Source organism: Pyrgilauda ruficollis, unplaced genomic scaffold, assembly GCF_017590135.1.
Source record: "Pyrgilauda ruficollis isolate IOZ18807 unplaced genomic scaffold, ASM1759013v1 scaffold23, whole genome shotgun sequence".
NCBI classification, from domain to species: domain Eukaryota; kingdom Metazoa; phylum Chordata; class Aves; order Passeriformes; family Passeridae; genus Pyrgilauda; species Pyrgilauda ruficollis.
Window position 1 is genome coordinate 14,243,887 of NW_024522539.1, and position 13,009 is coordinate 14,256,895.

A 13,009-nucleotide genomic window follows, 5' to 3' on the forward strand; every position below is an offset into this window, starting at 1 on the left:
TATATTTGGGACAAAGTTAAGTGTTCTTTGCCTCTTGTCTTCCTGTTCTCCCTTCCCTGAGGGTTAGTTGTATAAAGCTCTAAGGTGGCTTTACTGCTCTGGTCACAAACTGCATCATCTGCCCCTGCACACTGCTACAGCATGGCTGGGGTTGTGCTAAATATCTGTGAGACAGGATCTGGAAGTGAGGTTAGTGTATTTAGGGATAACTGTATTCCAGGTTACATCAGTTTGAAAGTAGATTTAAAATATATTTATGTTTCATTGAAGCTGCTTCTCTTTTAAATTTGTTTCAAACGGATGCCCCGAGAGGTCTTTTCCCAATGTACAAACTGTTGTTTTAGGCCACAAAATAATGTCTGTTGTTGGATTGAGTAGGGTGTCTGAAAAGTGTGGTCTTCAAAATTTGTAATTTGAATTTGTGTAAACTCTTATTACATTCATGTTATTTTTTTTTCAGGCAAGTTAATATATCCATTTAGCTTTTAAAATGTGCACTGCCTATTGATTTTTTTAAACTTAGACTGGTGATTCCCTTGTCTTCTTTAATATCATGAAACAACATGAAACCTAGCCCCAGTGCTCTTTCATTAGGATAGACTGACAGAAGAGGAAGAGGGGAAAAAACAGAGAATGGCCCAGTAAAGTTGTGAACTGGGTGAGTAAGAAACACACTTGAGATGGAAACAGAAGAAATGAATCAGGGAAATCTTTGCAGTGATGGAGAAAAGATGCCACAGGGTGAAGCAGCTCTTTAGAATGAACATGCTATGCCCTCTTTTACATCTTAACACTTCTTAAACCTCTCTCTTGCCTAGGTCTCTGTCTGCATCTCTCTGATGCCCTTTTGGCCAAGGCCGCTTGTTCCTGGGCCCAGCTGCCACCAATTGCCACTCATGTGAGAATCCAACTCCTCTGCTGAGCATCCCTGTGCTAGTTAGTTATCCCCAGTGGCAGAGTTTAAAAAGACCACAAGCAGCTTTTCCTGCAGGGCAGACAAACCCTGCTGGGGCATAACACTTCCCCTTCCTAAAGAAGCACTTCATAATTACCCTAAACCAGCCCCTGCTCCTCCCCATCTGCTGCCATCGCATCCTGTTGCCATGGCAGCAGCTCCTGTGGCACATTCCTGCCCTAGGGAACTGTCACAGCTCCAGTCCCAGTGCTGCTGCTGCTGCTTGCAATGAAGAGTGTGCTGTGGGTGCTACATTCACCTCTCTTCAGCCCATCACTAATTCCCTTGTTCTCACATGCTTTCTAAATATATCTGCTGATGGTTCTTTCATCTCATCTGCTCCTCCTTTTAGAAATGCAGGCTGCATCCCATCTGCTCCTGGAGTTCTTGGCAGCCTTTGCACAGTCTAATTCTTCAACTCTTTCTTGGTGAGAGTCTGGTTTGCTTCAGCATTTCTTCTTCCTCCTTGGTAAATGAATCTCGTGTCACGTATCCCTGGGGCTGGCTAGTTGGGCAACAGGGGAGCTATTTGTTAAACTTGGAATTTTGTTTTCAAATGGTGAGGAAACACTAGCTTCAAAAATTTATTCAAGACAAGCTGAGCTGCATTTGAAATGTTTCTAAAAGTAGAATAAATATTTGTATGAACTAATATAAAGTATTTTGAGGTGTGATGGAGTTGGGAATGGATACCTCTCTCTTTGTGCTGACATACTCAATCAAAACTCATGTGATTTTAGTTTTATTTGTGTGACAGATGGAAGGAAACTGTTACCCAAAGGGAATCTAATTATCCTGTGCTTGTTGAAGAAAAATACTTTGATTTCAGTGGGATTTGCTTGCCAGGTAAATCACAGTTTAGATCCTGAACTAGACATGTGTGTGATTGAGTGTTTGGGTTTCCGTACTACAAATACTATAAAACCTGCAACAGCATTATGGACTAAGTTCTACTTCAGATATATGAAGAAAGGCCTTTGAAATCCTAAAGTTCATTTACTGATGGATCTCCATCAAATTATTCATGTGAGTATTCTTTGGAGATGTGTGTGCAATTTTTCTTGAAATGGCCAAAACTATAGTGAGTTTACATGACAATGGAATTGGAAAGAGCTGCTGCCCACGTTGAAGCTTGAACTGATACTGGAAATGCTCATGTGCTCTTGATGGAGGTCAGCACTTGTGGCTCCTGACCATGCTCACCTGGCAGAATTTTCCTCCTCAGGGATGAAAGTCAGAGTTCTGGTGTGCGAGGGCTCAGAGAGACCACGCAGTTGTTAATTAATGAGAATAATTGCAAGTGAGTAGTTAATTGCTATTAATATGTTGGGAAAGACAGATGCAAAATATCTGTGTGTGTGACCTTTACATCCTGCTTCTGTCTCATTACGCTTCTGCCAGGAAGGGCTGCTCGCAGAGCTTTTGATGCCTGTCCTTGTCAGCGGGACAACACGAGCCTTTATTTCCTCAGGGAATCCTGCTACAGATGTTGTGGAAGGTTAATTTATTTGGAATAGCATTTCACTGACACGTGCATGGAGGTGAATCCTTCCTGCAATGTGACACTTGCAAAAAGTAATGTATTGTTTAGGTGGATGAACCCACTCGGCAGCTGCTGTGGAAGCATAAATTCAGTCTTATGTAGATTTTCTTAAAAGTTATTAGACTACTCACATTGTTGAAGAAAATGTATTCATTGTTAATTACTGATTTATCTGTTTTGTTTAAATATAGATTCTTGCATACAAAGCTAATTTAGCTAATTAATTTCTAGCATCCTAAATGTCTAAAGACCCTAAACATCAGCTTTCTTTTCCTGTTCTGCTGTTGTTATGGAACATTTTTGAGACACAGTGTCTTATTTGTTAATTTTTAAAAAGTTTCAGTTTTTACTTCCTTTGAGTGTATGTTGGACGGAAAAATTAAACTAATATGGCTGAGGTAGTTGCAAATTTTAGGTCTGGCTTATGTGGTCAAAATTCTATTCAGAAAGCATTATATTTGAAGTTCTTATTATCATACTGTTTATGAACTCCTCTTTTTCCACCTGGCAGTACAGCTGAAACAGTTGTTTTTGAAGCATTTCAAATTGACAACATTTTGAGTAGCATTAATATAGGTTAGTGATGTTTGGATTTCTTTTCCCTTCAAAATAACACTTTAAGTTTCGTGTGCATGGATTTTTTATTTAGGGGAGCAGTGGTGCATAAATGTACATGCTAGTGATAAAATTTAGACAATACAGCTACTATTAAAAAAGATTTGTCCAAATAACTTATTTTGACTGCACATACAGTAAAAATCATATGACTATGTGATATAATTTATAATAATAAATTATTATGACCAGGTTGTATTGTTGCACTATTAGCTACAGATCATTGAAGGATTCCTTTGATTGCTTATTTTCATGTAGCAAACTTCAAATTAGCCTCTTTAGCATATTAGCTGGCAACTCCCCATTGTCCTTCTAATAGATTATTACACAAAACCTAAACTAAACTTGTTCTCTGCTCTGAAACTAATTACCTGCAAACTATTTTTGTTACAATCACTGTTAGAAGTGTGTCACATTATTTGAATACTTCAAGAGATAGCTTGAATTTTATCTGGAAAAAAAAGGTTATAGCTCCTCTTGTTTCTCTTTTATATGGCAGTAGTCTGAAGGCCACTTGATGGTCCTTTTGGGTCCCTTCCAACTCAGAATATTCTGTGTTTCATAAAGGTGCAGATGCTAAAAGAGTTAACTGGAAGAGAAAGAGCAGAAAATTAGTAGATGCTGAAATATCTACTTTTGACAAATTTCTGGTTAATGTTTCTGAGCTGAGAGCACAATGTCTTTATTACTAAATCAGGCCCTCTCTTACAGTTTCCTAAAAAATACTACAATAAACAGTGTAATTGCTGGAGCTGTGACAGAGCATTACAGAAACAACAAACATCTATTGCTGTGTGTAGAATGTGACAGTGCTGCACTCACTTTGTCTTTTAATCTGATCCCACTCGAGGAAATTATCTGTATGCCCATTGCTTCAACTGACAGGGAATTTCTTGGAGGTATTGAATATCTTTTATTATGAGATATTAGGAGACTTGTTTTGATATAAATGCATCTTTGCATTTGTCTGTCACTCTGCTCCTGTGCACAGAGCCAAGGTTGCATTTTGGATTCCAGGGTTCTTGGAAAGCCTTGGCAGCAGCTACAAACCCCTCACTTTATTGATGTTGTTGTTGTTTGCTGCACAGTGAAACAGGAGGAAACCAAACTGCTCCTTCTGGTCTCTAAATAGGTGTTATTTTGTGTGATGCAAATTCTGCTGCAAACACCCAGTGCCCCTCTCTGTTGCCCGCGGGGCTGTTACCAAAATTGACATAATTCCCCAAAGCTACAGCATGTTTACTCTTGCTGGAAGCTGATTGCTACTCTGGCAGTAAACAAAATACAGTCACAGGGAGGCATCGTTTTTTCTTGTAAATTGAAACCAGTAGCATTGTTTATAATCTTAAATAAAATCATATTTGAAGTTAGAATTTTCCACAGAATATTTTAATAAAAATATAGAAATGAAGATACAACCAAGCAACAAATAAGAAATTAATTACATTCCAAGATCTATCGGAATGAAAGCAAGTTAAAAGGGCCATAGGAGAGTCAATAAAATCCCATACACCAAATTCAAGTTCAGAAGTTTTCATCTGAACTATTTAGCTTTGAAACTAGAAATAGTTACATGGATTTAAATATTTATACTGAGATTTCAGCTTTCCTTTACAAAGTTAAATAGCCTCACTGGAGTCAAAAGGAATTTAATCTGGAGAATATGTAATTTAATTAAATAATGACAGGAATTGAACAGGCTGATATTATTTAAAATAAAACAGGATATAATTTATGGTTCCTAACATAAAAGCATTAAAATCTCTAGCCTGATGCTGTGCCACACTACAGGAAATATTTCTGTCTATTTAATGTAGAACGTTGCTTTAGACTTAGAGAAAATATTTTTGTTCAAAGCTTTATTTTAATTTAGGCAAAAAATAGGGAGTACTGAATTAAACAGATCTGAAATGCCAACACTTTTCATCCTGTCTCTTCTTGGCAAGCATTGAGAAATCATGAAAAAGAAATCTATTATGAGGCAAATAATGGGAAGATAAATTTTGTTGTTTCTTGTACACTTGCAAACCATGAGTCAAGAGTGTTGGTATGAGTGCTGTTTCTGTTTAGTAAGGGTTTAAAATGGGCTCATTTAAAAATTATATGTTTTATGTATTTAAACCTATAATATATAATGAGTATTCAGCATCTGGCTGGTCCAACAGGTGGCTTCTGGCTGTACCCCAGATAATCTTGCATTAACTTAGTCCTGGCACTGTTGCTGATCTCATTGCTTCATAGCTCTTGGTGGTGATAAATTTTCAGGTTTGCTTCTGGTGTTTAACCTTCTACACCTCTGTCAGGGAAACTATAAATTCTGCAGCACAAATAACAATAAATGTTACTGTCTGCAGTTCATGTAAGACAAAGTTCTGTGAGCAAAATAGCTTGGGGCAAGTTTTTAATCTACTTATACAGTGGTTTATAGAGACAAGCATGTTTACCTCTGGCTATTCTTGCTGTTTCACAAATAAGAAATGTGTGCGTTAAAAGGAATGTATTTTAAATCTCATTGAATATACCCACACATATTTAAAGTGATTGGAAAGAAACCTGTAGTACCTCATATCAAACTACAGTGTCTCAAAAAAATTGCTTTCTGCAAATGATTTCAGTGTCAACCAAAGTTCATTCAAGGAGATTTTCTGACCTTTCAGGAGCTGCAGGACAGGAATTAACAGGAAATACAAGCAGGCACAGTATTACAGGTGCAGAGGATTGGCAGATTTACAGAAGGCAGCCTGTCATTGCAATGCAAGGTTTTATTCAAAGTACCCTGCACAGGGGAGTTGAGTAATATGCTTCATCAGCACAGAGGGTAACATTTTGTCTCAGTGTTCATGTCTTGACTATCAAACCACTGCAAACCACCAGGGGAAGTAGTGATTGAAATGCCAGCAATGAAGAAGCGATCCTGTTTCATATATATCTCCAAAATGAAAGTGTGAGGAATGAAATAAAATGTTGCTTTTAGAAATAAGGTTTCATGTGATGCAATATTAACATCTCTTTTGGAGGACTTTAATTATTTTGTGTGTAGAAACTTCTTCCTGCTTGTAGTAGCAAGTATTTCTTCAAAACGTAATGTGTGCTGCTCCTTTTTACTGTGCTCTTGGTGTGTATGTATGCAGTAGTGAGTGGGTGGCTTGGGTCACTTAAAGAATCCCCATCAAAAGTATTGGCAAAACAGGGTTTAATATAAATTTGTGAAAGTCACAGACTCATAGAATGGGTTGGGTTGTGTTGGGAGAGAGGTCACCTTGTTGCACCCCCTGCCATGGGCAGGGACAGCTTCCCCTAGACCAGATTGCTCAGACTTCCATCCAGCCTGGCCTTGAAAGCTCCCAGGGATGGGGGATCCTCCCTCAGCCTCCTGGCCACGCTGCTTGGGGTGCAGCCCAGGACAGAGTTGGCTTTCTGGGCTGCAGACACACATTGTCAGGTCGTGCTGTGCTTCTCATCCACCAACACCCCCAAGTCCTCCTCCTCAGAGCTGCTCTCGCCACATTTTTGGTAGAAAGCTGTATATGGACAGAAAATCTAAATTGTTAATGTCTTATGTTGCAGGTCACAAACTGCAGTGCGTGCTAAAGTTGGTGCTTTTGTTTTTCCCCTTTTTGCCTCCTATCAATTCAAGAACAAATTGTGAAAGACACAGTAAGGGCAAGAAGGTGCTTTGTGCCAGCTATCTCAAGGATTAAAGTTTTTGGGTTTTCAGGTGGTACAGTTTCAACAGTGCCTTCGGGAAAGAAGATGAAAGGAAGTCTAAAGCTTATGGAAAAAACAAAAGAGAATAAATTACTTGAGGCCAGTTGTGAAGAAAAGAGAAATATTAAGAGGCAAAATTGAAAGTGATGAAAAAGAACAGAGGGCAGAGAATATATCAGCTTCTGTAAATCCCTTTGATTTTTTTGGTGGTATCCATAAAATTAAGATGATTTGCTTTGGGACATTCTGAAGGCAGGTGTATGGTTGTATCTACATTTAAGAAATGTGGAAGGAAAAAATGTTCACAAATAATCTGAGAATACTAGTAATTTTCTAAAAGGTCAAGTTATACTCAAGACAGAACTACAAGCAACTTCCTTTATAATGGAAAGATAATATAACCTGTTAGTGCTTAAGTTTTTTTGATTTCTTTTCTTTCAGTATGGAAGGGCACTTTTCCTGGCCTCTCCCTTGCAAGGCATGGAGGGTGCTGATATTTTCATTCTGTGCAGATGTGTGTGGTGTGGTCTCTTGGGACTGCAAAGATGCAGACTCACTCTTGATACGCTCTGCATGTTCATACTTGAGGTTGATCCCAGAAATGGAGTAAAAAGGGGAGCCTTGTGTGGGTCCATGTGCAAGATGACATCCCACATAGTGAGTTGTTATATAATTTTAAATCATTGCATCCAAACTGTTTAGTTTTGTAGAATTTGTTTAGGACCATGGTAACATTTACACAGGAAGTCCTGTTAACATTTCTTCCACAGAGTCCTTTGTATAAAATATAAGCATTGACTTCTCCAATTAGTTCTGCTACCAACAAGTCATAATAAATCCATGGGCTTTGCTTTTTGTTCATGTATTAGTTCTTGGTGACTTTTGGAGCTGTGTGGCATTAATGCTCCTTGCTGATTTCTAGGAATATGTTATCTTGTTTATATGTTGTAACTAGAAAGGTGAAGAACATAATGCTGTATTTTAAGTCAGCATTTAGATGTCATAGCCTTCAATATCTGAGCATTCTGTATTCACTTCAGTGTAAGTTTCTGCCCTTGATCATTGGGTTGACTGTGTTTTGTACTCTTTCCTTCTAGTTTCATATTGCTCCTTCCAGTGTGTCACACTGAGCTCTCAGACCAAATATATTGTTTGGTAACTCTCTTTCTGAGGAAAATTTTAGCTTGGAAATTAGCCATCCTTGACTTTGTAAATAATGTATATCTAACTTAATCTACAGTGTTTCATAGCCTAATGTTGGGTCTCCATCAAAATCCACAATGGCCACTCTTTCAAAGGGTTGCAGATGTGTTTATTTTTACTGCTGCACCTGTGCCAGTGTTAGAAAAGACATTTGTGATAAAAAAAAAATGAAGCACACTTGAACATATTTTTTAATGTCTGTAAATGTGGTAATTGGTACTTTTGTGCCTCCTTCTCTCTGTTGTGGCTTCCAGCATGGTGGCAAACTTTACCTCTGAAGTTGTGATAACAGAGTACCAGATGTGTCCCACTCCGTCAGTAGAAAGCTTTTTTTTGTATTTAGCTGAGAAGCATTAAGGAAAGAGATTGGAAATTCTTCAGTTCCTTTTATTAGGATCTTTGTGCTCTGCAAGAGGCAAGGTAGTTTCAAAAGACTTGCAGAGGACATGAATCTCCCCCTTTAGCTCCATGTCCAGATTAGGTAGTTCCTTGCCTGGCACATTAAGGCATACAACAGCAAAATTGGGAAGACAAGTGTGACAGAGAACCTCAGTATTTGATATCATGTGGTGGCTGCCACTTGGAAATGCAGCTCCTAAACAGAATGTGAGACTTAGACCCACCGAGATGAACAGGAATTCTAAGAGCCTGTTTCATGTCCCTCTTGTCTTTGCCAGTGACAAGAGGAAGAGGTTACCTTGGAAACACCAATAGAGGTTTCTTCATTAATGAATGCTGATATGGAGCAAGTACTGCAAAAAATAGATAAACCTGGTGTATGTTACAGCCCTTGTTGTCAGCTGTGATGCTTGGAAGAATCTGAAGCTGGCAACTAACGTTTGTAACACAGCTTCTGTCCTTTGGTTAATACTGTGGAGTTGTGGGGTTTTGTCCAAAAGCACTAGAAAAAAACGTACAGCCATTTTGGATTTAAGGTTGTCAAAAATATTCCTAGCACATGCACTGACAAAAGATAACATCTTGTGAGAACAGTCAGGGGCTGTAAACTGTGAGCATGCATATGGAAAAGAGTTGCAAGAGAATTTCTTACTAATTTCATATAATACACTCATGCTCCTGTTGAGTTATGGCAATGTCAACACTGAATATTTAAGGTGGCCACACATCAGGCACACATTTGTTCTCAGCCTCTTACTGCTTGAGCTGTTCCCTATATGTTGAGATTTGTCTGCCCTGACTGCACCAGGTTTTTGTACATTTAAAGCAATAAAACAATAATTAAACTGATGGAATCAGGTTAATGCTTGTTTTGACATATTCTGAGATGAGAAAAAAGGAGTAATTAACACCATGAGTAGTTGATATGGAGGATGCTGCTTAAATTGTAATTGTTGTTTAAAAACCAAGTATTTATATATACCCAGAATTTTATTCATTCTTTTTCCCCCACCTTGTAGGCACTCATGATATGTGACATTCACAAATACTTTTCCTGTTTGTGATACCCATATCCCCCTCAAAAGGACTTAAATTGTTTCAAGACTACATCTGTTTATAATAAAACATTTTTCAAATCTTACTTTTTAGTAATGCTTGGTAATAAAACCCATTAAATTTTCAGAGTATGTGGTAGAGGTGGGAGATAAATGGATTATTTTGAAATGGCTGGAGGAAAACATATAATAGCCATGTCTAGTTTTGATTTAGCTTTCACTGACAGTGCAAGACCAAGGATACTGTCAGATTAAGTACACTATGCTCTTTAAAATACATGAAGTGTTGCCATCCATGTAATTGTGTGACAGGCTGGAAGTTCTTGAACATCTAAATTATATTTTTTCCTTGTTTGCCTCTTGAAGTGAGTAATAATAGGGTGCTTGTGTTTTTTCCAGATAACCTTTTTCATGCTGCTGTCTGCAGTGTGTGTGATGCTGAACTTGGCCGGGTCCATCCTCTCCTGTCAGAATGCTCAGCTGGTGAAGTCCCTGGAAGGATGTCAGTTGGTGAGTGATGGAAAACACGTTTATTACCAAGAGCAAGGATTCTGTTTTTCATCTGTTAGGGTTTTACACACATTCCTTTAATTTCTAAAACAGTAGGTATTTAGTAGAGCGATCTATATGTGTTACAACCTAGAACAAACATTTTGGGAAAAGAGTGAGTTAAAGTGCTAATGGATTTAATGTTTTGCCACCTCAAAAAGTAACTTTTAATATCATAAGGATTGACTTTTTACTCTCCTGGTAAAAATGATGCTTCAGCAGGACAGGTGGAATTCAGGCCACATCAGAGCAGTGTGGTGGTTACCATTTGATGTCAGCAGGGTCAGGATTCCTTCCATCCAATACTTGTCCAGGCAGTGGATTTCACAATAGGAATGTTTTGGTATGTGTATGCTAATATTTTGTTTGCCAACCTGAGTTGTTTTTCATTTCCAAAGTAACTGAAAGTTACTTGTGTTAAATAAAATACAGAACAATACATATTGTCATGATGTGGGATGCTCTAAGTGATAAGGTACAATTTACCTAAAGCCTTTGTGTTTTTATCTCAGGAAAAAAGTACATACACATTGAATTCCGGCATATTTTCTGATGTCAGCTTGCGAAGATGTCTGCAGAAGTCAACTCATGACTGAAATGCTTGAGTTTAAATAATAAGTGTTCAATATGTAGTTTGGATGTTCAGAGTATGATGAAATGCTAAGTAGCTTTGCCACAGTGTGTTGTACTCTCTAAGGGCAAGTTAATTTCATTGTGGCTGTTTATGATATTGTAACTGTTTTTAAAAAAAATACCAACAAAAACCCAACAGTTTCTTCTACCCAGACATCGCTCTTTAGGTTTTCCTTGCTCAAAATCCCATTTCAGTCAAGCTGGGGACTTGCACATGAATATATTGCCTTGCCATGTTGCAGGGCTCATATATATGGAATTCTAGAATTCTGTTCTCTTAGACCACCCTCTGGGAGGGATGCACTGTAGAGAACAGCACTGCTTTATGATTAAGCATAGGATTTGACTCAGAAGGTGGTGATGTATTATGCTGAGCATATTTAATTACTTTATTACCATTTTTCACTCAAAAAGGAAAAATCCCAGTTTCTTAACAGCTTGTTCCAAGTGTATATTTAATTTTAATTCCTTAGATGGCTCTCTTTAGTGCTGTAGATCTGTGTAATCCTGCACTATGTGACTGGTGTACATTATAAAGTCTAAATCCTTTACTTGCCTCCTAGGATACAAATGTACTCTCTGGGGATGCAGCTCTAGGAGTCAAAATCCAGCCTTTGCAGACATGTGGTTTGAAATGTAGTTAACATCCCATATAACTGAACCAGTCAATTTCCAAGCACAGTATACTAAAAAAGTGAAATTAAAAAGAAATTCTGTTTTAATTCTGGTCTTTCTATCAAACTCATTCATGGTGAATGCATGGCTTTAGAAGTGATAACAGTATCTACTGTACTATGGAGTTTAAATTCAGCAGGGTTTCACATGTAGTGTTGTTATTTGAAGAAAAAGAACAAGACACAGTGGTCTTGTTTTGCTTTAAACACTGGGGATTTATTGTACATTCCATAATATGTATTTTTGTGTGAATATGAGAAATGTGCTTGCCATATGTTAGAATTTGAATGTGTAATTTGTGAAGTTGGTATATGTGCCCTTTATCCTGCAGCTTAGCAACATACAGCACTGAGAGGGAAAAAGGGCAGTAGCTTTAACGCCTTGTTACGAAAAATTAATTGGGATTTTTTCCCCATAATTAGCTGCAGATCCTGTAGCCAAAACCTGAAGATACTGCTTCAAATCAGTGAGAGTCAGATGTGTACAGAGAAGTTGCACACTCAAGCTGTTCGTTACTGTGTATAGGAGAAACATTTCTATATAGAAATTTCTTTTACAAATAATGGCTCTCTGAAAATTGTTATTTGAAAATATGGGTAGAGCAATTAATATATTTTAATTTATGTTCTATTACTGTACAAGACAGAATGCATTTTATTTCTTACATCTATATTTTTTTATTGAGCTTACCTGTCTTGTAAGTCACTTATTAATTTAAAAATAAATGCTGTAGTTTTAATTAAATTTAGAAGTGATTATTATTCAGAAAAGTAGTGGTAGTGTCAATCTCTCTATTGAAAGGGTACTTTTTTTTTTTTTGGTTGTACAGCCGAAATTGGCCAGTGGTTGCAGTAACACATAAAGGAAGAGTCTTCTTTCCCCTGCATTATCTTTAGCTGGAATAGACAAAGCTAGGAAAAGTGAAGCAGGTACAGGTTCACAAAGAGCTGAATGGCAGAGCCCAGGTCCAGACCTGAGGTTTATTTGTATTCCATTTTGCACTGGAGTTAAACTCAGGTCTGTGCATATCAAAAAACCAATTTTTAAAATTCTAGGAAAAAGAATATGCTCTTTTTTGTTCTTAGCAATCTCTCAGTTTTTAATCTTGATATTTCCCTACAATGCAACTTTGTCCTTACTGGATCCTCCCATCTTTCTCTCTGCATAAGGTACTAGAACTGACTGAAGTTCCTTCCCCTGAGTACACCAGTGGAGCTTTCTTGTACTTCACTGCCTTCTTATCAACTTTGGAACTCTCATACTGCATTTTAAAGCTTTTCCTTCCCTTTTTAATGTTTCCTATAAAAACCCCTAAAAGTTAATTCAGAAGAAGTAAAATCTCTTACTACTTGTACTGGAAGACTTCCATTTGTATTAAGGAGGTGGTAGAATGCAAAGTAGCAGTGTTAACTCCTAATTTCCTCTGTTAGGGGAGAGGGTGTGTGCATGTAGCAGGCAAACAAACAAACAAGCTTCTTTCCAGCAGCATTAACAGAATTTGATTAATTGATGCAGATTAAAAAAAAAACATAGAACCTGTGAGAGTGTGTGCATGTATTTGTAATGAATCTGGAAGGTCCTTTCCTTTTTTGATTCTGTGGTGTATGACAGTCAGGTTTTAATGGGTTTTATGACTTTTGAAGTAATAGTAGTGCTTTTTGACAAAACAAAGTG

General features: G+C 37.6%; 1 protein-coding gene across 2 annotated transcripts in view; it reads left to right on the plus strand.

The window, feature by feature from the left end:
• FAM189A1 (family with sequence similarity 189 member A1) overlaps positions 1–13,009 on the plus strand; it is an 86,461-nt gene that overhangs the window by 39,778 nt on the left and 33,674 nt on the right. For both annotated transcript variants that reach the window (XM_041469068.1, XM_041469070.1), the window contains exon 3: positions 9,878–9,988. In XM_041469068.1, the coding sequence (XP_041325002.1) occupies positions 9,890–9,988 (99 nt within the window). In that variant the 5' untranslated portion in view covers positions 9,878–9,889. The remainder of the gene's footprint in view (positions 1–9,877; positions 9,989–13,009) is intronic.